This window comes from Halichoeres trimaculatus, unplaced genomic scaffold (assembly GCF_033239565.1).
Source record: "Halichoeres trimaculatus isolate MK-OKI-2021-1 unplaced genomic scaffold, fHalTri1.1 fHalTri1_scaffold_14, whole genome shotgun sequence".
Classification (NCBI taxonomy): domain Eukaryota; kingdom Metazoa; phylum Chordata; class Actinopteri; order Labriformes; family Labridae; genus Halichoeres; species Halichoeres trimaculatus.
The window spans coordinates 6,334,178-6,357,020 of NW_027437192.1; the positions used below are offsets into that span (position 1 = coordinate 6,334,178).

Consider the following 22,843-nt stretch of genomic DNA (forward strand, 5'->3'; position numbering starts at 1 on the left):
TGGTGATTTTTGACAACAACAACAGGAGGATGACAACAACTAAACAATGTAAGTATAAAGTAACAGAAAATATACAAACATTCATACACACTTCTTTGGTCAGCTCTCGCACACATGATCTTAAATCAACGCTGAGAGTCATGATTCACTCGGTAATCAGACGACAAACAGGGCAGACAAATAAAGAAACATCACTAACGTCAGATGAGGACTACAACACTCAGGACTACATGAGGTCTGGTTTACTGAGAACGATGAGGTGTGATCCAAAGACAGAGGACATGTGCAGGTTTTTGTGTTCTTATGCTGAAGTGCTTTAAAACTGGACTTTTCTATTTACTGTTGTGAAACTAACTGTATTTAATTAGTTGATGTCAGAAAAGGAAATCTCTAAAATAAACTTAAAAATATTAAGTTCCTGTGTCACGTCTCTAAAACCTGACCTCAGCTCTTACCCTGGATGATGCAGAGGCTGTGGGTGTAGCAGGGGCCGATGGAGCGGAGGGTAGTGAAGCACCGCTGTGGGAGGCTGAGGATGAGGACCTGGTGGGTGAGGCGTTGCGGGAACCCGGTTTGGAGCGTCGACCTCGGGAGCGGAACGCAGCCAGACCCTGAGACGCTCCCTCAGGGAGGATGAACTTCTCTCTCAGCTCCAGGTTGGTCCGGCCTCGAGCTGTAGGGAAACATAAAGAAAAGGGAACAGATGATTTAGTTTGCTGTCGTCTGATTGAGAAGGGGGCGGCAGAGGCAGCGAGCAGAGTGAGGGAGAGAGTCGGTGCTTCCTTGGCTGCAAACTTCAAAGTCCGTGCGGGTCTCGTTTGAAAGTGCATGTGAGCAGAGCGGGTGTTTGCAGGGGAGGGGTTCAGGGGGTCAGGAAGCTGTAAGTGCACTTTGGTTGAGTCGTTTTTAAAGGAGAGGTGGATGAGTGCGTTTGGTTTGAGTGTAGAAGTAAGACAAAATCTGATACGCAGCGAAAGTTGACGAGTAATGGAGACACATTATCTTCACTATAGACAAATTCATCAATCAACCCATCCACATGTTCTACAATTGGATGCCAAAAAGCTGCTAGCAGAGTAGCATTAGTATCTCTAAGGAAATACCCAACATTTTGAGAGATCTGTGTATCAGTAACTAAAGATCACTAACAAGCAGAGTGCCAAAGTTCAGGTTTCTATTTTATTAAAGGTTATTAAAACATATTTTTATTATTTAGAATCCTAAATAACTTAAACATCACACAGCGATGGATACATGTCGCTGCCGTTACGATCATTATTATATTCACCCGGCTTTATTACTGAGCTTCCGGGTGCGTAAGATGCTTAACTCTGATTGGTCGAAACAACGACCGTTATGAACTTTCTATGAGGCAGACTGATCACATAATGTCATATCAATCCGCGGAAAAGAGATCAAGATGTTCACAGCTTCTGCCAGTTTACAAAACACACATAAGAAGTAAATACGTTAGCTTCGTGTAGCTTCGCGTGATAACGGTAAACAATAGCTAAAACGTTTGGAAGGTACATCGTTTAAATGACCGGGTAACAAACTTCGTGTCGGTGTCTCGTCCTTTTTGGGGCTCTATATCCCGTAACTACCCGCTAACCGTACATTATCCCTTATTTAACGGTTTGAATTCTGCTGAATCACATATGCTAGCTTAGTTTCATGAACTTATCTTGACTTCGTTACTGATCTCCCAAAATGTCGAGCTGTCCCGTTTGAAACTGGCATGTGTCTCCACCTCTGTGAAATTTCCCGTTTCACCGAGTGACGCACTTCCATTGCGTATCTGCTTTGAAGAACATCTGAGGGGTTGAGGGACCAAAAGCACAGCCTCTCTTCTCTCCAGTTTCAGTGAGCTCTCCCAGTGAATTCACTTTCACTTCTAGCTGAGGAGGTGCGTCTCAGCCCTGCTGTGTATACACAGTACGTGTATAAATATGGGTTGGGGTCATGCCTGGTTTATGCTTAGTAGGAGAGAACCCAGAGTCAGGGTTTCTCCCGTCTTCAAAAGACACTCAGCGGCATTCTTAGACAGAAAGTAGTGCAGCAGCCCCAGCAGACAACATCAAGCCTGGAGAAGCCAGCCGCAGAAAGAGAGGGGCAGAGAGGGAGGAAGAAAAAAGAGGATGGTTGAAAAAGAAAGGGGACAAGATGGGAACAGAATTGGGAAGAGAAACGAAATCAAAAGAAGAATGTAAAAGTAAATAATAAATAAAGAAAACAGAAGAGAGGGGAGTGTGCTGCAGCTTGCTGTAGCAGCAGTGCGACTCGTGGCCTCACAGCCATCGTCCCCGGCAACTGGACAGCAAGGCCAGTCAATTAAACGGGTGCACCCTGCAATTACGTCCCCCTCAATGCCAGCCAGCCAGGTGCACCCTGTAATTGTGTCTCCCACCAACCAGCCATCACATTTAAAGGAGCTGCGTGGAAAGCTAGCATTATTAGAAACCCAGGCTGGCCACGCCCAGGTCTTATACACTCACTGTCTCTTTACATTAATGCTTTGAAAAGTAGATTTGAGAAGAAACAACAAACTTTCCTGAAGTTTTAAACATCATTAAGCTTTTTCAACTGAACCCTTGCTCACCTGTGATAAATCAGCTATCTCTGAGTAATAATTTAGACTTTAAAAATAGAGAAACGTCAAATACTGAGACCAGGGGTTGGCCAAATCCTGCTTTGTTGTGAGTGAGGGAAGCATGACGCAAACATGTGGCACATTGACAAGACTGACATCAATCAGAGCAGTTAGAAACATTTCCACACACACACTCGCACACATATATATCTGTTTAAAGATACACAGAAAAGAGCTGTGGTTAAAGATGGAGACTGACAGCTGGACGCACGGATGGATGGATGGATAAATGGGAGGATGGAGAGTGAAAGAGATGGAGTGACAGAGGAGCAGAGAGAGGAAGTGTAGATACCTCGGCAGCAGAAATAGCCAGGAGTGACTGTCACTAAGAGACACAAGAGACAGTGTGAAATAACAGCATGCTTGTGGTGGAATGAGGAGTCTCACACACACACATATCACACACAAACATATCACAGTTTACAGACTTAACTCACTCATAAACACACCTCTGTACAGCTTTGAGAGCCAAAAATGACTCCACGACTCTCCACACACACACACAAACACAAATACACACATTGTTAACAAACACAGCTGACAAATCAGGGTCTGGACTCTCAGAGACCCCCATAACGTGTTAAAGATAACAGCAGGTCAGGACATTAGGGCTACAGCCGGGGTCAAGGAGGGGAGAACAGTGGGGGACACATAACGTTAGTCAGGTGTTCACAGTCAGCAAGGCACAGCAACAAGACCAAACCAACCAAAACAATCTGGAAGAAAGAGTCCAGGAAGAGGAGAAAAAAGAAACAGGCGGGGCGGAGAAAAAAAAGACAGGCAGTTAGGAGAGAGGAGAAGTCCAACCTATACGAGATGAGATGGAGCTACTGGAATCGGAGCGGAGAATCTTAAGTCCTGGGTGTTGCACTGGGGAAAGAGAAGAAGGAGGGGAGGGAAGAAGAGAGAAAGAGGGAGAGAACTGAGGGTCATGCATCATGCAATACTACTGTTTAATTTAAAAGAGTGGAAGAAAATTAAATAGGACAGAGTACGTGGAAAGACAGAATCTGCCGGAAATAAAATGTGATGAGAAGATGATGAGCTCCTTGAGGACTGACAGGAAGAACAGAGAGAGTTTGGAAAGGAGAGGAGATGGAAGGAGGAACCACGACCAGACAGCGCAGGAGGGGGGATACATCCGTGAGGCAGCGTTTCACTGCTTCACTGCTTCACCTCTGACAGACACTTTGACAAACTGCAGTCAGTTTCCTCACTGCAGGGGTCTCTGTGCTGTCACTCACTGATGCCTGGTGTCGTAAAGTTGTGAAGGAACCTTTGGAGGAGTGTTTTCTTATTTAAAGAGGAGTTTCAGGGTGTGTTTACATCAGCGCTGGAGCCAAACAGATACAAAAACATCCTTAACTGATATCTTTCTTCTAAAAAGCTGCAGAATTTACAACCGTCTCATCAAACATACAATACATTTTTAGACTTCTGCTTCTTTAGCCTCGTAGAGAGTCAACTACTTCATTACATACATGTACGGTTTGAATATTTACAGGTCTTTTACTAAGAAATACGAGTGTTTGTGTTGAAATAACATAAAATATTGGACAAAAGGTGTAATAGCTGAGAGAATAATTTATATAGAGAAATAATGATTAATATATTGAAAACAACTCAGTGTCAGTGAGATGTTATGAAGCATGAGGATAACTTAGCTTAGAGAGAAACTAGCAACCTGTCAATAAAAACAGACCCCCCTAATTATGAGTAATTACACACTACTGTTAGTCTTAAAGTATACAACAGACCAGTCTACCTAGCAAACTGTTGTCGATGCAGGTGTCAGGCTTTGGTGAACTACCGCCATCTACTGGACTGAGTCAGTATTAAAACTACAATACAACAACACTAACATTAAACAGTCTGAGAGATAGAAGTAATGCGAAAAAAACACATTTAAATCTTGTAACTTCCAGTTTTAAGAGGCTGAAACCACTAATTCCCTTTTTTTAAACCCTACATGGATTATAAAGAAGTGGTTTTTCCATCAACTGTAAAAATAATAATCCCACCCAGATTTATTTCAAGTAAACGATTTAATTTTTGGTGTAAGATTAAAAATCAAAAATGATGCCAATATCTACCCAAAGGCAAAATCCATCACCTGTAGCTCCAATTTCCGAAACTGGAAACCAGATTAGCAAACTACAAAACAGACCCAACAGAACAGTCAGACTACACACTACATAGCAAAACTAGTAGCCTAAACAGCGTAAAACTTGTTTTCGAAACAGGATGTAAACATATCTCTTGGCTTTTGTAGCAGCCTCTGGTGGACAGTGAAGGAAGTGCAGTTATTTGCACTCCGCAATAATAATTTCTCAAAACTTTAAACTGACACCTGGTTGCAGCTGAAAGATCACAATGATTCTATTAAATGGATTTAAAGTGTATGTGAACTATCAAATTGTGTTGATTCTGGCGCCCCCTGTGGACAAAGTGATACTCCTTGTATCTTTTCTTGAATATGACAAGTGGTGTTGATTAAAAAAGTTACTGCTTAGAAAGTGCCAATCTTTTTGTTTCAGGTTTAGTTTACTTGTGCTGGTCATTAAAAACAACCACTGTAAATTTCCAGCTTAACTTTGTACCCAAAACACTAAAGAAAAATCTCAGTTATGAAGGAAAAAACAACATTGTCAGTCAGACTTTGTTATCAAATTTGAAAGGAAAATAAGACAGAGGAGGAGGAGAAAGAAGGTTTGACCGTGTGCTTGGGAATCCATGTCCACTCACCTCTGCATGGATCATTTTTGACCAGGAACTCGTCCAGAGCCATCCAACCACCTCCGACTCTCACCATCACCGTGCTCCGCAGAATCCTCACCAGACGCAGCTGCTGAGAGTCTCCAAACTGAGGGAAGAAAAAAGGCACGGAGGAGAAAAAGAAGAGAGAAACAAGGAGAAAAGGGAGTAAGAGGACAGAGTGGAGGTGACAGAGGTCAGTTAGAGGAGTAACTTCATTGACTGATGATTCACAGCATCACACACAGCAGCTCAAATCTGGACAGATGATCCGTTCTACTTCATGCATTAACAGAAAAATAACATGCAGTGACAGAACTAAAGGTTCAATCTGCTGATTTCAGCCCAGTTCAACCCCAGCCACCTTTATTTAAGAAAAATCACTGAATTATAAAGTCTTCATTCAGTTTTTAGGAAATGTTTCAACCACCCAGCAAAGCAGATCTCAAAGCAACACTAGAGGAGAAATAAATTGTTGGATCTCTATCCAGGCAGCTTGATTTGCTCTCCAGATTCAGTTCAAAGCACACTATACATCACAAAACCACTAAATACCACTTCAGCCATGTCGCCACCGCCAGCTCCACAATGTGCAATTTGTCACTCTCAACACCAAACAAGTCAGAAGTGGAGGGTGAAACCTGCTTCACGTTGCAAAACCACCATGGAGTACTTCATTTTCTGAGCTCCTTTTACACAAAGTCTATTTTAAACACAGAGTCAGATCAAGAAAAGGAGACTTTTCATGTGAAAAGGACAGAAAGCACTCCATCGGTGGAGAGCAGGAAGCAGATTTCACACATCCACACATCCAGCAACGGTCACTTTACCTGGTTTCCGAGGAAGAACTACAATAAATCCAGCAGACACGGAGCACAGGAACACAAGGAGAAAGAAAAAGAGCAGGAGTGAAACAACATGTACTAACAACAGAGGATCTCTAATGTTTGTCTGAGAACTATATCCTCTAAGAGGCTGCTAATAAAAAGTAAAAAACTGTTATTGTAGTTCAGAAATAGTTGTGTAAGCGTAAAGAGGCTGTGGATGCTTTGACAGAGCTTTTTCAAACTGCTGATGACAGAGAGATGGAGGTGAAGACAGTGAGAGTGAAAAAAGTGAAGCACAAACAAACATGAAAAGCATGTTTCCACAGTGTCCTGTATTCAGACACTGGATATCATCATCATCATCATCATTGTGTGGATAATGATGGAGTGAACACACATGCTGCAAGAGAGGCTGTGATGGAGATCCAGTGAGTGCAACTGAAAAGTGAACGCTATAAAATGTTGCATATGCACACAGACTGCTGGGAGTTGATCAAAACAAACTGCAAACTAAAGGGCTGAAGCCATTAAAGACTGGGTTTAAAGGGGATTTCATTTGAATGACAACAGCATCTCTTTTACCAAGCTTAAATATAAACTCAGCGCAAAAAGTAGGGAAATTTGTGCACCCATGCTTCAGAATATCTTATGCTCTTATCACTACTTTTAGTCCCAAAGCAAAGCCATGGAAAATTTTATTCACTAAATCTTGAAGAAAAACAACAGAGGGAATGTGTTTCCATCACTTCCCACTTTCAGTCGGACTGAGTGGCAAAACAAACCTCACATAAAAAAACGAGAAATGAAATTAAGGACAGCTGGACTTGACATTGATTTGCTAAAGCTACCAAAGAAAATTAGTTAATAAATTTCTCTTCTCTTTGTCTTTCAGTAGCCTGTCAAAAGATCGCTCTGATTGCTTTCAAACATGTTCATTCAGCCAATCACGCAACAGCTCTTCCCCATTTTTTGATTTTGTTTGAGAGTTTAGACAATATTTAAGCCAGCGCTGCCACTCAGTGGGCGTAACCACGGTTACTTCATAGACTGTAAAAAAATGGACGTCATCTTGCTCGGCTCGGCGTGAGAGCGCCACAAAAACTGCTCCCCCTGGTGGCTGGCTGCAGTGTAGGTAAAAAAATCTGGCTCTCCAGTCATTCCAGATGGGCTGTCGTCAAACTTTAAAAAATTAATACACCTCGCAGAAATGCTTCTCACGGCTGATTGTTGTGGTGATTTGAAGATATCATTTGGCTGTCGCATATTCAAGTCCGCTATTTTCTAAAAAGTTTCGTTTTCATTTGTTATAAGAGGTTAAAAACAAGGTTCTGTATCATGTTTAACAATGATTGACAGCTAATGTTCTTGTGGGGTAGATTTAAGAAGTTTTTAGACTCCTGAAAGAAAAAAAATATTATTATTTTTGTCACCTGGCTCCACTCAGATTCTCTCTGAATCCCTCGCAATTCTGTCAATTTTACTTGCAGTTGCCACTTAACTTCCCACCCAGCAGTCTGGCGTGTTTCTATGCATCCATATTTACAGCGTCTTATTAATGTTTGGGTGATGACAAAGTAGATTCATCTGACAATCCTGCAGGGCTGTGAGGTGTTATTGACATTATACATCAGTATGATGGTGACACAGTTAACACACGTATGAATGCATCATGAGCTAAAAATGTGATGTGGACACTGAGAGTGAAAGCTGTGGTGTTAGGATTAGAAGTTAAATGGTGTCTGTTGGATGAGTTTATGACACATGAGGGTTAAAAATTAAAAATTAAATCATACAGAGCTAAATCAGACACTGTTTGAAACTTTAAAATAACTTTTACATCAAAATTCAAGGAGAAAAACATCAAACACAGGAAGCTTGTATTTGGTTTGTATAGATTTCTACCAATCACACATTTAGTAACAAGAAGCTTCCTAAAGAAAATTAACCAAAGTGCAAAACTGACAAAAAAGTTGGATATTATGTGTACATTTTAACACTTTAATCTTTCATATTATCTGTGAATCTGAAGGAATGATTGAGCTGGACTCACCCGGTATTTGTTCTCCCCTATCTGCTCCACCTGGAACCTCTTAGCACATTTACACTGAGCCACCTGCCGCGTCACCTGCACAACAATAAAACAGTTTGTCAGTTAGAAGCCTCACAGCAGGTGGCCCCATCACCAGTTTCCTCTAAGTTTTAATATTTACCTCATCCTCTATCTTGTCAGCATCAGTGGTGGGTCTGTAGGCATCCTTGTTCGGGTGCAAAGCAGCAACAAACTCGTAGTAGTCGATGTAACCGTCTCCGTCTCGGTCAAAGATGTCCGCCACGGCTGTCATCTCCAGCTTACTGGTTGGGAACTCTGCACAGACCAACAACAGGAGTTAATTTACCTTTCTCTGTCTTCATGATGAGTCACCACCTGCAGGAAAAATTAATGAGCGACTAAAAACTAGACCCACTTGACGCCAGGATGCCGTCAATGAACTCCTGCCGGGTGATCTTCCCATCCTGGTCTTTGTCGATGCGTCTGAAGAAGTCCATGACACGGGACTTCTTGTGGTTCATCCAGCGCATGTACTTTTTCCTCCACACGTCAAAGTCAAAGTTGGCAAACTCTTTGAGCTACAAGTAGAAAATTTAGAAGCGAATTTAAAGTTATCATCACCTACTCAAGTCAGTAAAAACTGATTAGGACTTCATCTGTGAACGAATCAAAGGTACCTCTTCCAGTCTGTCCAGCCCATCGTTAAGTTTTCGCTGGCGATCCAGAGCCAGCAGCCAAACCTGCTGCCATCGGGCACAGAGCTGGTTGAGTCGTGGGTTTCCTCCTGTGACCTGCATGGCTGCCTGCTGCTGCTGCTGCTGTTGCTGGTGTTTGCCTGAAAAGGGTGCAAAAAGACAAATCCTTCTTCCAACTCTTCTAACACTTTGTAAGTTTTCTCTCTTTAATATCTGTATGTTAGCAAAAAGTGTGAGATAACATCTGTGACTTACGGGCTCCTCTCCTCTCAGCCAGGCTGCTCGAGGCCTCTGCTGGTTTCCTTTTGTAGGTCTTTGTCACTTTGTCGACATCTGGCTGCTTCCTCGTCATCTCCTCCATAAACATCTGAGCGACAAACCCATACAGGAAGTTTGAGAATAAATGGACAGTGCTAACCAAAAATATGTTCAGTGATCCACAAACATCTGCTTTGGGTTGCACCAGCTATGCGTGAGCTCAAACGTAGCCTAGTTTGAATGAACTTTCTAATTTAGGATGAAGTCTACGCTCTAATAAGGTTTTAGGGGTTGCACCAGCTGCGATGGTTCCAGCATCAGTTGCATCTTAAATCTTGTATCTATTTTTTACCAGCTGTTTCGTGTCCGCAGCATGCTCTCTGTGTTAGATCACAGTATACTAAAATATGTTGTAGTTGCTGATTTGACCACTAGATGTCACTGTTGTTATTTTCTGTTATGGCCCATATAAATCAGTTATCAGCCTATCATTATGCTGTGTCATGTTTATCTATATGTTGCTGTTTCTTGACAAACCAGAGATAATAAAAGCTGCAAGTAGTGTTGGACAGGTCCTCAAACTCTTGCCGGTCCCCTGCCGGTTTCACCTCCACTGTCAAGGTTTCATCCCTTTCTGACCCTCTTAGAGGTGTCACAGTTGATATCATGTATTGTTTCCCTCTGCTGAGTCACATGACCAGCTGCACGGAACTTCTAATCAGTGTGTGACATCATCAGTGCTCCTCTGTGAGAAGTGAAATTTACAAAAGTTTTGTAAACAACTCCTCACAGATGCCACAATTGTAGCCAAATGTCAGTAAAAATATGATATTTTTGTAGAAAATTTTGCCAGGAATCCATCCATGTCACCTTTAAAGCTGTACCACTTTAACTTTTTTGTGTAGAGGCCTAAATGCTGCAGCTTGCATGGAGCTAGAGGTCATACTCCTATTCATTCTAATGGAAGGAGCTGAAAGGGCTTCCTCTGGGGTTTATCGACTGTGAGAACTCGAAACGTCAACTTCCATAAGAACTTTTGTACAGCAGGGTAAAATCTGTAATGTCAGCGCTTATCAAGGCGATTTCCGAGGAAATAATTTTTGTTAGATAGGGTAAAAATGTGGAAAAGTCTTATTTTGAATGGCAAACTGCGGCTTCCTGTGCAAGATAGGGCTTTCGGGCCCATGGGTAATTGTACGTCTCAATGAGATGAACATTTTGACATTTGTTTGATCTCTCTGTGACATTCCTACCGCCTGTTATAGCCATTTTAGTGTTTTTTTGGGTGCCTAGATGGTGCTAGAGGGAAAATTATGGGATGTTGAGGGTCAGGTTTGGTATCAAATACATTTTTTTGATGCAAGTGAGGTGTGTGCCAATTTTGGTGAGTTTTTGAGCACATTTAGGGGGTTAAAGTAGAACTCAAAGGCTGGAGTAAGAAGGTAAAAGTGACAAAGCAAAGCTGGTGCCACCGCTGGTTTGAACCCACCTGGTGTTCTGTGATGAGGTTTTTCAGCTGAGGGATGTCCTGAGGAAGCGGCTCTGTGTCTCTCTGGATCAGCGTGGTCTCAGCCCACTGCAGCCACGACAGCAGCTCCTCCAGGAGGTTGGCGTTGTTCAGAACTTCAGTCAGCGCTGTCTCCAGGCGCTGCTCGTGTTGTTTGGCCCATGTCAACACCTGGAGAACAAATTATTGATTAATGTAGGTATGTTTCCAGATTAAAAGGCAGGCAATGGATAATTAAAAAACCCTTAAATGTCAAATGTTGAAAAAAAAAGTTGAAAGATTCTGAAATCCAGAGTAATGAAAGAAAACCACCGCTAACTCCTCCTCACCTCCTCAAAGCGAGCCCTGATGATGGTGATCCAGTGTTTGATGGTGGTGATGGAGTCAGGGTGACAAACAGTTAGGATTCCCTCTCCCATCCCAGCAGCCTTGTTCACATCTGCCCTCTTCTCCTCCACGGTGCCCATGAAGTCTCGATGCGTGTGCAGCAGCGCCTGTAAGGTCTCGGCCTCTTCGGGCAGGACGCCCCGGAAACGAAGAGTCTGCTCGGCCTCAGAGAGCCACTCCAGGATCACCTGCACAGATGTACGAAACTCCTCGGCCTGGTGGGGCAATGAGAGACGTTCAGGTCTTTAATAAAGTCACCATCATTGTTTGGTATCAAGGTTAGAGGAAAAGGGTTCAGGTCTGACCTGCTTCAGGGCCTGCTGGAGGCGGGTTTGCTTTGTGACGGACAGGGCGCACACTGTGTCCCAGCGGTTACTCAGCTCCTGAAGTTGAACTTTGACCCACGCTGTGTCGTCGCGGCCAGTATCCATCAGGTCCCGGGCTGAGCGTTTCAGAGCCTGGACACTGCTGGTCCTTTTCCCGAGCTCTTTTTGAAAAGCCTGAGGTGTCAAACATCAGATATTAAGACATTTATACAAACATTTATCCTCTTATTCTTCTAATTTCATGAGAACAGTTGTGTTCAAACCTTGTGTGAGTCCATGAGGTTTGACACCAGATCCAGATCTCCATGGACGGGCTGGTCTTCAGCCAGCTGGGGCTCTACCCGGTACAACCAGTCTACTAGAGCCTGGAGAGCCTCTGCAAACTGACCTGAGAACAGCAGAGCCTCTTCCAGCTTGTGCTGTCTGTGACAGAGAGAAGACAGAGAAGACAGGCGTCAATAATCCTGGTTCGAGTCGTGGGAGCTCTTGTTTCTCAGGTGTCGTTGTTTCTCACCTTTCCACGCTCTTCCCACACACGGTGTCCCACTTGTCTCGGACTTCTCCAACCAGGTGGTCCAGTTTCTGGGTGTCAGCGGGAAGCTGAGCTTTGTCCCTCATGGCTCTCCCAGATCTCACTGTGGTATCGTAAACCGGCTGTTTCGACCCCAACGCTTTCTGGAACTCCTGCACAAGTGAAGAAGAAAAAGATGAAATAACAAAATAATAAAAGAAAGTTTTAGAAATATAGGGATTGTGGGATTGTTGTTAAACTTGAATGTGATTTATAAAACCTTGTGTTTGGCTAGCTGGACTTTAATTTTGTCTGGCTCGTTGGAGATCTCCAGCTCTGAATCCAGTCTTTTCTCGGCTTCTTCAAGCCAGTCTGTCAGCTTCCTCCAGGCCTCGTGGAACTAAGGAAATAGAAAAAAATAAAATTATGGGTTTGACATTTGCTTCAAATGTTGACAGTCTGTTCCCTGTTCTTTGGGATCACTCTTTACCTGTTTGGCTCGTTTGCGGGCCTCATCCAGGTGACGGCCGCGGTCCAGTGACCTCTGGACCAGCTTGTCCCAGCGGGCCTGGACACTGAGCAGCAGGTTTTTGATGAGAACAACATCCTGCTTCAGGCTGGCAAAACGAAGCTGAGAGCCGGCTTTCTCCAGAGCTAGGACCTGCTCCCTGTGGGTGTTCACCTCGTTCACAAACACCTAAGGCACACAGAAAAGGGCAGAGACTGAGTTATGGGAAAATATAAGATTATTTCTGTCCTGGAAAAAGTCTCAATATTTGAGTCAAAATGTGTTTTTAAACTGCTTTCTGTCCAAACCTTGTGCTCATCGATCTGGAAGAGGACGGTGTCCAGAATGAGGCTCGGAGGCTGGGCCATGTTCAGGGTCTGCTCAGCCTGCGTCAGCCAGTTAATGGTGTCCTGCAGAGACGTCTGGAAACTTGTTGCCAGAGCAACAGCCTCATCCAACTTCGCCTGAGGAGGTCAGAATTTAAAGTTAACAAGAAATCAGAAAACTTCTCAGAGAAACTTCTTAATTCTGACAAAACTACATGGACACCACCACCTTCCTGCTCGTCCCTCAGTTCAACCACAGATCAATGTCCTGCTTGATTCCAATCAACTTGTGCCACAAACTCTGCCAGAAATCTGGGTGTCCTGATTGATGACCGGCTGACCTTTAAGGTTCATGTGGCCTTGATTGCTTGATCTTGTGGATCTGCCCTCTGTAACATCAGGAGGATCAGACCCTACCTGACAAAACAGGCCGCACAGCTTCTGGTACAGGCCCTTGTGATATTACGCATCGACTACTGCAACTCCCTCCTAGCAGGCCTCCCTGCGTGTAGATTTAAACCTCTGCAGATTACCCAGAATGCAGCAGCACGTCTGGTCTTTAACCAGCCCAAAACCGCACGTTACACTGCAAAAAATGGAAATCTTATCAAGAGTTTTTGTCTTATTTTAAGTAAAAACTGTCAAATTACACTTAATATGAGCCACATTCAGTTGGTCAGTCCGTAAAAATATCTTGTTTTAGTTGTTTAAAGAGAAAATGAGGTCTGAATTGTTTAGAATAAGAAAAAAAATTGACAATGGAACAAGAAAAAATTGCTCAAAATTTGCTTAAGACTAGAATAATGTCTTAAAACAAGAAACTTTTCTCTTGTTCCATTGGCAGTTTTTTTTTACTTGTTGCAAGCAATTCAGACCTCATTTTGTCTTTAAATAACTTGAAACAAGACATTTTTTGAACTGCTCAGGTGAATGTGGCTCATATTAAGTCTAAAAAAACATTTTCTACTTAAAATAAGACAAAAACACTTGATAAGATTTCCATTTTTTGCAGTGTACCCTGCTGTTACTCTATCCACTGGCTGCTCCAATCAAATTCAAAACTTTTCTTCTGGTTTACAAAACATTGACAAGAACAGCTCCTGCCTACCTGGGGTCCCTCATCCAGGTCTACACTCCTTCTCACCCACTACTCTCTGCTTGTGAAAGACGCCTGGTGCTCCCAGCCCAGCACGGCTCCAAATCTCTAGCCAGACTCTTCTCCTCTGGTGTGCTCAAACGTAGGAATGAATTACCAAACTCTATTTGATCCACAGAGTTCCTTTCTACTTCAAGAGATGTCTGAAAACTCATCTGTTCAGGGAACACTTAGGGCCTTAATCTGACCCTTCTCCTCTTTGTCCTCAGGGGTAGAATGAGTCAGAAGGTTTCAGCACTAATTACTGAATGTTGTTGAAGGTTGAAGTATATTGTTGCAGCAATTAAGTGTGGTTTGTTAGCCAGATTATTCAAACTCTATATAACTAACTAGGTTTTCCTTCTTACCCTGCGGTCGTCCATCTTGGCGTTGAGACTTGCCCACTTGTTCTGCAGCATGGCCAGGTTCTGCTGGGTCTGGGTGGTCCCAGGTCCTGCTTCCTCTCCTCCACGAGCCAGCAGCATGGACTCTCCCTGATCCAGCAGGCGGTGGTACTGCTCCGCTCTCTGCGTTAGCTGAGCCTGGAGCTCCTGCAGGCAGAGGGGACAGAAACATGAGCTGACACTAAAAACAGGTGAGAGATGTTTGGCCTCAGTGGTTGGTTTGGAACAATGGGAGACATTAAAGTTTCATAGTCACATTATAGCAGGTGTGTGTGTAAACAGGAGAGTGTGTGTCAGTTAATACTCAGAGCAGCTGCTCAAAACGTTGCTGGTAAAAAGTTTTAACAGGCTTATAAAATATTTTTATGATGTCACAAAAATAGCTGCTGTATAATTGTGAATTTCAAATTAAAGGCTTTGCATGGATGTTACCTTCACACAAGACTTTTTTTTAATAATAACTTCTTTCCTCGCAAACTTTGTAGGATTACTGCAGGTTTTACTGTGCCACTTTACATCTGCAGACTCTACGCTTTATGTTTGTGCACCGAGGAGCATCAGCGCGAGATGAAATTCTCAGTTACCAGGTGTTGCTGTAGCTGCTCCCTGGCCGTTTCAGGGAGACCGCCTGTCGGCTTGGCGGCAGACAGCTGGCTCTCTGTTCTCCTCAGCCACTGCAGGAACTCCTCCAGCTCACCATGGAAACCTTCCGCCTACACACACACAGCGAGGAAGGAGAAATAATTGAAATTCATTATTTCAGCTTCACATTCAGAGATCACTGCATTTTTTATCACGACTCACTTATTTCAAATACAGCAAATATTATGTTTTTATCTTACATCAGCACTAAACTGGATGTTATTCTCAGAGGATATTAACTAATAAACTGTGAAATCATCCAAACTCTCTCTGGAGGTTTGGATAATGTCTCATGATCTTTCTCTGCAGATGGAGTTGGCGATGGCAAACTCCATCTGCTACCAAACTGAGATTCTGGTGAGACTTTTTTTAAGCAAGAAAAAGTTCTTCTAAAGCCAAAAGAGGATTTTTTGGAGCTCCATTTAGTTTCTTTTCACGGACGTAAAATCTTTCTCTAAGCATTTGCGAGTTTTTTTTCTCATACCTGATGCAGAGCAGCCTCCAGGAGTTTCTGACGCTCCTGGGTCTTCAGCAGCAGACTCTCCCAGCTCTGGTTGAGCTGATCCAGCTGGTCCCTCAAGTGGCTCGCCTCATCTCCAGGAGAAGACTCCAGCAGCTCAGCGCCTGCACACTTCACCGTCTCCACAGTGGCGTGATGGGAAAGCACGTCATTGCGCAAAACCTGGGACGAAAAGGAAGAAGAAGGTGATGAGCTGGACGGAGTTAGATCTGAAAAGGTTTATGTCGGTTTGGACTACGATGAAAGACAGCAAAGTCTTCGGTATTTGTGATTGTAGACATACGTGGTGTTTGGCCAGCTCAATTTCGATGGCCTTGGGGTCGGAGCTGACTGGTCGCTGTGTGTCCAAAGTGGTGTGTGTGTGGTTCAGCCAGGCCTGCAGCTCAGAGAGAGCGTGCTGGAACTGACCCAGGGCCAGCAGGGCAGCCTCCAGTTTGTGCTGTGGTGGGAAAAAGAGAGGTTCAATATTCAAAAATAGGAGCTCAAGAATGTGGACTGTAATAAAAAGAGGCCGTGAGACACGGGAAGTCCTCCAGGAGTCAGTCTTCTCCTAAAAAGTGAGGTAAAAGATCAAGAGCATCATCCCTCACTGCAAAAAGATGAAATGAAATGACGTGTTTGTCTTATTTAAAATTTAAAATGTCTTTTTAGACTTAATCTGAGCCACATTCATCTGTCTAGTCCAGAATTTGTCTTGTTTTAAGTTATTTAAAGACAAAAATGAGGTCTGAATTGCTTATATCAGATTTATTTTACTTAAAACAATTAATTCAGACCTCATTTTTGTCTTTAAACAGCTCAAAACAAGACTTTTTTCTGGATTGATCAGTTGAATGTGGCTCATATCCAGTGTAAAAAGACAATTTTTACTTAAAATAAAACAAAAACACTTGATAAGATTTCATTTTCTTGCAGTGTTGTGTTGGTTCATCACCTGTCTCTGTGTGATTTTATCCCCCAGGTTGTCCCAGAGATGTCGCAGCTCGGTCAGAGGCTCCTGGATCATGTCCCTGTCTGTCTGGTCTGATACCTTCTTCAGCAACAGCTCCCCCTGGTGGCAGAGCTTCTCCATGTCGATCTGCTGCTGGTACACCTCCACCTTGTACTGCTGCTCAAGGAGAATGGAAGAGAAGAGAAAAGTTGGCATAAGGGCTGTGTAAAAATTGACTGATGAGAAATATTTTATTATCTCCACCAAGGAGGTTATGTTTTTGTTTTTGGAGGAGTTTGTCTGTCTGGGAACAACATAACTCAAAAAGTAACAAATAGATCTTGATGAAATTTTCAGGAAATGTTCAAAATGGGATAAAGAAGGAGTGATTAAATTTTGGAGGTGATCTTGATCACCGTCTGGATCCAGGATTTTTTCAAAGGATTCTTTATCATTGTGAGATAGGGCTGTTTTCACCATATGTGTAAATAACTCCATGATAAATGGTCGGATTGCTTTGCAAAACAATACAAGACAAGGTCACCATCATTTCTGACAGATGTAAAAGTACGATCCAGATCCTGGCAACATTCTGGATACTAGGATCTGGTATAATAAATATGTGCTGGGTCGTCATATTTTTTAACACTGTCAGGAAACAAATTATCGTACAAACCTGCAACTAACACCAAATTGTAGCAGACAGTCTGCTGAAAGGGAGTATAACATTACCTTTAGCTCCTCAATCTGCTGTTTGACAGTCCCAAGATCAGTTCCCACGGTCGACATTTCGCATAGTTTGATCACTGCGTTGTCCAAGTAATCAAACATAGACTGAAAAATAAATGCATAAAGTTTTACATTATTAAAAGATCAAACAAAAGTAGTCTAATCCAACGAGAACAAATAAAAATAGATGAGGATGATTAACTCTGGTCACCAACCTGAAGTGCATCCTGATACTGCACAGAAGCCGTCATGGCCTCCTCCAGCCTCTCCATCCTCTCCCTCCACGTCCTGTTCAGACCCTCCCAGGCAGCGTTCATCTGAAACACACACAGGAGACGCAGGCATCAATGATAGGTAGAAAGTAATGAATTGATCTCATCCTCACAGGAACCCTTCATTGATCGCTCACCTCATCGATGGTTTTCTTCACTTCTGGTTTCTCCGTTTCACCACAGGCAAAGATGAGGTCAGCGCCGAGCGTCCTGACGAACTCCAGCTCCTCCCTCAGGCCATCTGTCTCTGCTTTAATGGCCTGGATGAAGAGGAAGAAAGACAACATATAGAGATTTATAGAAATAAAAAGGCAGTGCGTGCAGGTTTCTGCTGGAGTTCGATCTCTTGGCGACTCTCCTTTTGCTCCACTCTGTGATTCACTCACCTCAGCAGCTTCGATCTGTTGTTTGATGAGCGAGGGGTCGACGCCAGGGTCCTCCAGCTCCTTCACAATGTCTTGGGAGTCTCTGAGCGTGCTCAGCAGCGCCGCCACGTCGGCCCAGAACTTCCCTGCCAGGTCCAAGACGTCATTCAGCTTTCCCTCCCTTTCCTCCGCTCGCTGCCGGATCTCATCCCACAGGGAACGCAGGCGCAGGAGGCGGGAACGCACCGCTGTGAGGAAGAGAAAGGGGAGAGGTCAGAGCTGGTGGGAGCTCACAATTTACATGACTTAATCTCCTCTGAAACTTTGAAAATCTGAGTTTCTTGGGTTAAAATGTTACCACCCAACTGTCTTAACCTTAAAGTTGAGTCCCTCCCACTGTCACAGCACACTGAAGCTATTATTTCATGAAGCATGGAGGGCTGGAGGGCAGAAAAGCACAGAGTTCCCCAGAGGGCTTCATAACAAAGACGTTTGTGTGAACTGTCGAACCACGTGGTGGCGTAGGGAGAAATATGCTGAATCTGTTCCACTTCAAGATTAGACAGCGCACGCCCACCGACTTTGTGCCAGAGAAAGAGGAAGAGGAGCTTACTTTGGCCAGTTCATTGTTTGGTCAGTGAACTAGTTGGACTGGAGCCAGAAATAAGATTTAAACATGTTTCACACAGATTACAGTCGGCTGTTGTGGCTGACTCTCTGGTCCAGTCTCTGATGCACATTATCAGACTTCTAAAATCTGAGCCTTGTTTGGTTTTGTGATGCAAAATGCAAATTCAAGCCAGAACATGAAGTACAAGACATATTCCATCAACACAGGGAATGCAAACACAAGTTGGTCAGTGACTTCTGCAAACTAAAAACATGTATAAAGAATTAAAAAATAGGAAATAGCTTATTTTGTAGGCTTATTTGCAGAAGGCTACATGTACACTGCAAAAAACTAAAATCTTGATCAAGTGTTTTTGTCATAATTTAACTAAAACTTGTTTTGCAACCGACGATGTGAGCCACATTAAACTTATCAGCCCAGAAACATGTCTTGTTTCAAGTTATTTAAAGACAAAAATTAGATCTAAATTGCTTGTAGCAAGTAAAAAAAAAAATAAGCCAAAGGAACAAGAGAAATTTGATAGAAAATTTGCTTTTCACAAGAAAAAATTATTAATACTTATAACTTTTCTCTTGTTCCATTGGCAGATTTTTTTACTTGTTACAAGAAATCTAGACTAGAGATGGGTGATACTGGGAACATGGTAAGTATCGCTGATACTGATACCAATACCAATACTGATACCGATACTTTTTAATATTTAAGTTGATGTATCATCAAAGTGCTGACTTTTAGGTGTTTTTGTATTTTTTTCCTTTGAGTATGTTGTTAAAACCTAGAACAGAATTTGGGCAAATCTTAAATGTGGCTACTAATTACTTCAGGGTCAATATAAACATTTATGTTCAGAGACAAGTAACTTAACAACTTTTTCCCAAAACATTGTTGTGTGGAATTTTTTTCCTTAAGAAAATAAAGTGCAAAAAATTATCAGTTGAAGGTAAAATATAAACATTTTTCTTTTTAGGTACAGAGTTGAAGACAACAATACAAGTCTGCTTGCTTGTTTCCCTTGTGCACTGCTGTGACACAGCAGCATTTACACAGACACAGTCAGGTCACCACTTTTACAAAACTGCAGCAATCAGTGCACACAGAAGGAAAAAAATTAACTAAAGTACCAATCTTTTACACTGGTATCATTCACTATCAATACCAACGTTGGTATCGCTATGATAGATATTTTGATCAATCCACCCATCTCTAATTCAGACTTCATTTTTGTCTTCAAACAACTTGAAACAAGAAATTTTCTGGACTGATCAGGTGAATGTGGCTCATATTCAGTATAATAAGACAATTCTACTTAGAATAAGTCAAAAACACTTGATAAGATTCAGTTTGTAATAATAATATATATAGTATAATAGTAGTATTCGTCTGTAGGTTTTAAAATGTTTGAATTTTGAGGTTTGCAAAGCAAATTTTCAAATCTACAAAATTTGCTTTAAAGGCTCTGTCAGGATTACACAAGGGATCTTGAAATAGACTCACTTTTACATATTTCCCTGTTCATAATTTAAGATAAGAATATCATCAACAAAAATAGTTATTTCCACAGGATTTTTCTCACCATCTGTGGTCAAGCTGTAAATCCATTTACAGGACTTTGCATCCTGGGAAAAGTTGTCTTGAACAAGAGTTACGTTTCTTGTATTAAGACATTTTTCTAGTTTTAAGCAAAATTTTGAATAAATTTCTCTTTTATACTAGTTACAAGCAATTCAGACCTCAGTTTCGTCTTTAAATAACTTAAAACAAGACATTTTTCTGGGCTGATAAGCTGAATGTGGCTCATATCAAGCATAATAAGACAGTTTTTACCAAAAAAAAAAATTAAAAAAGGAAAGGTTTTCTGTTTTTTTTTGCAGTGTAGAAAATAGAGTCTGTATCTCTGCTCACTGTGTTTTCTGTGATTGTGTCATTAACCTGAGGACGTCTGCATGCCCTTCACTGTTTCTCCATCAGGAGCTGTGTGGTCTTTCTGCCCGTCTGTCGTTTAGTGTGTTTAGCGTTCGTCCTTCCCTGTCAGACTCATCTCTCACACTCACCCTGAGCAGCGGGATCGTCGTGAGCGGCTCGTCCAATCAGCTCCTCTCCGCGGGCGCACAGGGCAGAGAAGCTTGGCAGCAGCTTGTCCAGCTCCAGCCCCTGGGCTCGGTGCTCTGCCAGCTGCTCCCTGATCTTCTCCACCTCTGCTGCCACCGAGGGAGGCTGCCGCAGCCGCTGCACCGCCCCCTCCAGGGTCTCCAACAGGGGGTCCATCTTGTCGTGGAACTGAAGGGAAGGAAATTTAAATAGAGTTTAATGAGGAAGAGGAGGAGGAGGAGGAGGAGGCGTTGGAGGGACGGGGTTAAGGTTTGACGATAACTGGGTGACATTTTGTAAGTGGGAAAATACTGAGATTTGAAGTGGGTGGTGAGCCATCTGTAGCACACTGAATTAACTTCTGATTATAAACGTTGCATCAGATCTTAAATCGAGAGGAAAGAGTCGGCTCTTCACAGAGATTCATATCTCAGTATTAGACTTGAAGCATGTCACCCAAGTTGTATAACTCACAAAATCTGGACTTGATCAACACACAAGAGGGAGCTGCTAATCCACAAACTAAACACTCATTTCAGACTAGAGATTAAAGATTATACAACTTCTGACTGAGCTGATTGGAAGTAAAGTTCCTTGATCTCAACACTGTAACGTTCAGCCCCTGACACTCACTGCATTACATCAAGACGGGGACTCTTTAAGGGAACATGATAGTCTCTGAGAAAAATCACATTAAACTTTCAGACACTCGATCAAATTTTAAACTGTCCAATTCTTTGTCAAATAAAAGTCTAAACATAAATTGCCCCAAATCACAAAACATTTGTTTAACGACGCGTTCTTCTGAGTTTTAAATTACACCCAAACACCCTCTAACCAAAAACTGTTTGTGTTTAAGATTTTTTTTAAACAAAACAGAAATCCATCCTCGCATCTGCACTCTTCCTGCCCCGAAAGTCTGGACTCAAAACAGTCTGAAACTCCACAAAGGAAAGAAAAAATAATAAAAAATAAATGACTGATCATAAAAAAAAAATTATGTTATATATTTATATTTTTCTATAATCTTATTTTATTGCACCTTTCACTTGCCTAAAATACAGGGAATACATTTAGATTATAGAGAACAAGAATTAACATAAATTTTGTTATTTTTTTCCTTGTATTGTTCATTTTTTCCCCACGTTATTTAGCAAGGTGAGAAATGGAACCCCAAAAGATTCATTATGAAATAAATAAAAACAGCATTTTGAAATAAATATCATTTTGATAAATAACATAAAAATATGTTATATAGCAATTAAATTGTTAAATAAGGCATATATGTTTTATTATTCTTTAATATCGAAAATCAAATTTTCAATATTAAATATTAAAATCAAATATTTCATAACAATTATTTTTAAAAAATCATACTTTTGAAAATAATGACCTTTTAATTTATTCCAAGCTTTTATAAAATAAATAAAAAAACAAAAAAATGTTTTACAAAGTAAATTTTTATTCCATATTGTTCTTTGCCAGAACGGCCTTTTTTAATTCATGACGTTGTTTTTTTTATCAGAATGACTTGGTCTGTCAATCAAAGCCAGAGGGTGGGACCTCTGCTTGATACTTTAAGAGCCATTAGTTTGAGGCCATGTCCACATGTAGCGGGGTATTTTCAAAAACAGGTACCCTCTCCATCATTCGTTTTTAAAAATACTTTCGTCCGCACACAGCGGATAAACCCGCTCATGCAGCTCGAAGCATGCCAAACCCATACAGGGCAGTGTTTCCCAGATGTAAAACTTGTGCCAGCCAATCAGAATGAGCCCCCGTCGTTCAGCTGTGACGTTTGAGACCCAAAAACTCTGTTTGCCAGCGTCCACACAAAACCGGAGTTTTCAGAAAACATTGTTTTTAGTGACACAAAGCTGCGGTCTCATGTGGACGGCGGGCGTAAACATATAAAAATATATGCATTTCCCAAATACCCGGCTACGTGTGGACATGGTCTAAGAGGGGTCCAGCTCTCAGCTGCTTGAGGGGCAACTCTGAAATTGACTTCTCTCCTGCAGCCATACGGTCTCAAAAATGTCACACACTCCTGTTTTCAGTTTTCCTTCTCTATCAGTATTAGTGTCTCCACGTTTGAATCAATCCTGCAAGTGCTACTGCAATATCTGTGTAAAGGATCAGCCAATCACTGAACTAGCTCCACCTTATGTGCTCTGAGTGACAGACCAAGACATTATGCTGTAAAACGACATTATGAAATAAAAATTGACTTTCTTAATTTTATATAAGCTTGGAAATTAAATAAAAAATCATAACTCTAAAACGTATGAAATTATTAAAATAATCATAAATAAAATATCTAATTA

At 42.0% G+C, this 22,843-nt stretch overlaps 1 protein-coding gene across 1 annotated transcript in view; it reads right to left on the reverse strand.

Moving 5' to 3' along the window:
- The window catches only part of macf1a (microtubule actin crosslinking factor 1a), a 313,188-nt gene that overhangs the window by 4,919 nt on the left and 285,426 nt on the right, over positions 1–22,843 (reverse strand). Inside the window, exons 77-104 of the mRNA XM_074686117.1 lie at positions 20,480–20,705; positions 17,819–18,045; positions 17,570–17,692; positions 17,376–17,477; positions 17,164–17,265; positions 16,435–16,608; positions 15,784–15,939; positions 15,465–15,662; positions 14,923–15,051; positions 14,303–14,485; positions 12,782–12,937; positions 12,456–12,662; positions 12,246–12,365; positions 11,969–12,138; positions 11,718–11,877; positions 11,434–11,628; positions 11,071–11,343; positions 10,724–10,912; positions 9,232–9,343; positions 8,959–9,116; positions 8,697–8,859; positions 8,442–8,596; positions 8,282–8,356; positions 6,235–6,252; positions 5,396–5,513; positions 3,458–3,520; positions 2,943–2,975; positions 456–673 (exon numbers count right to left, since the gene is read on the reverse strand). Of these exons, the coding sequence (XP_074542218.1) occupies positions 456–673; positions 2,943–2,975; positions 3,458–3,520; positions 5,396–5,513; positions 6,235–6,252; positions 8,282–8,356; positions 8,442–8,596; positions 8,697–8,859; positions 8,959–9,116; positions 9,232–9,343; positions 10,724–10,912; positions 11,071–11,343; positions 11,434–11,628; positions 11,718–11,877; positions 11,969–12,138; positions 12,246–12,365; positions 12,456–12,662; positions 12,782–12,937; positions 14,303–14,485; positions 14,923–15,051; positions 15,465–15,662; positions 15,784–15,939; positions 16,435–16,608; positions 17,164–17,265; positions 17,376–17,477; positions 17,570–17,692; positions 17,819–18,045; positions 20,480–20,705 (4,203 nt within the window). The remainder of the gene's footprint in view (positions 1–455; positions 674–2,942; positions 2,976–3,457; positions 3,521–5,395; positions 5,514–6,234; positions 6,253–8,281; positions 8,357–8,441; positions 8,597–8,696; positions 8,860–8,958; positions 9,117–9,231; positions 9,344–10,723; positions 10,913–11,070; positions 11,344–11,433; positions 11,629–11,717; positions 11,878–11,968; positions 12,139–12,245; positions 12,366–12,455; positions 12,663–12,781; positions 12,938–14,302; positions 14,486–14,922; positions 15,052–15,464; positions 15,663–15,783; positions 15,940–16,434; positions 16,609–17,163; positions 17,266–17,375; positions 17,478–17,569; positions 17,693–17,818; positions 18,046–20,479; positions 20,706–22,843) is intronic.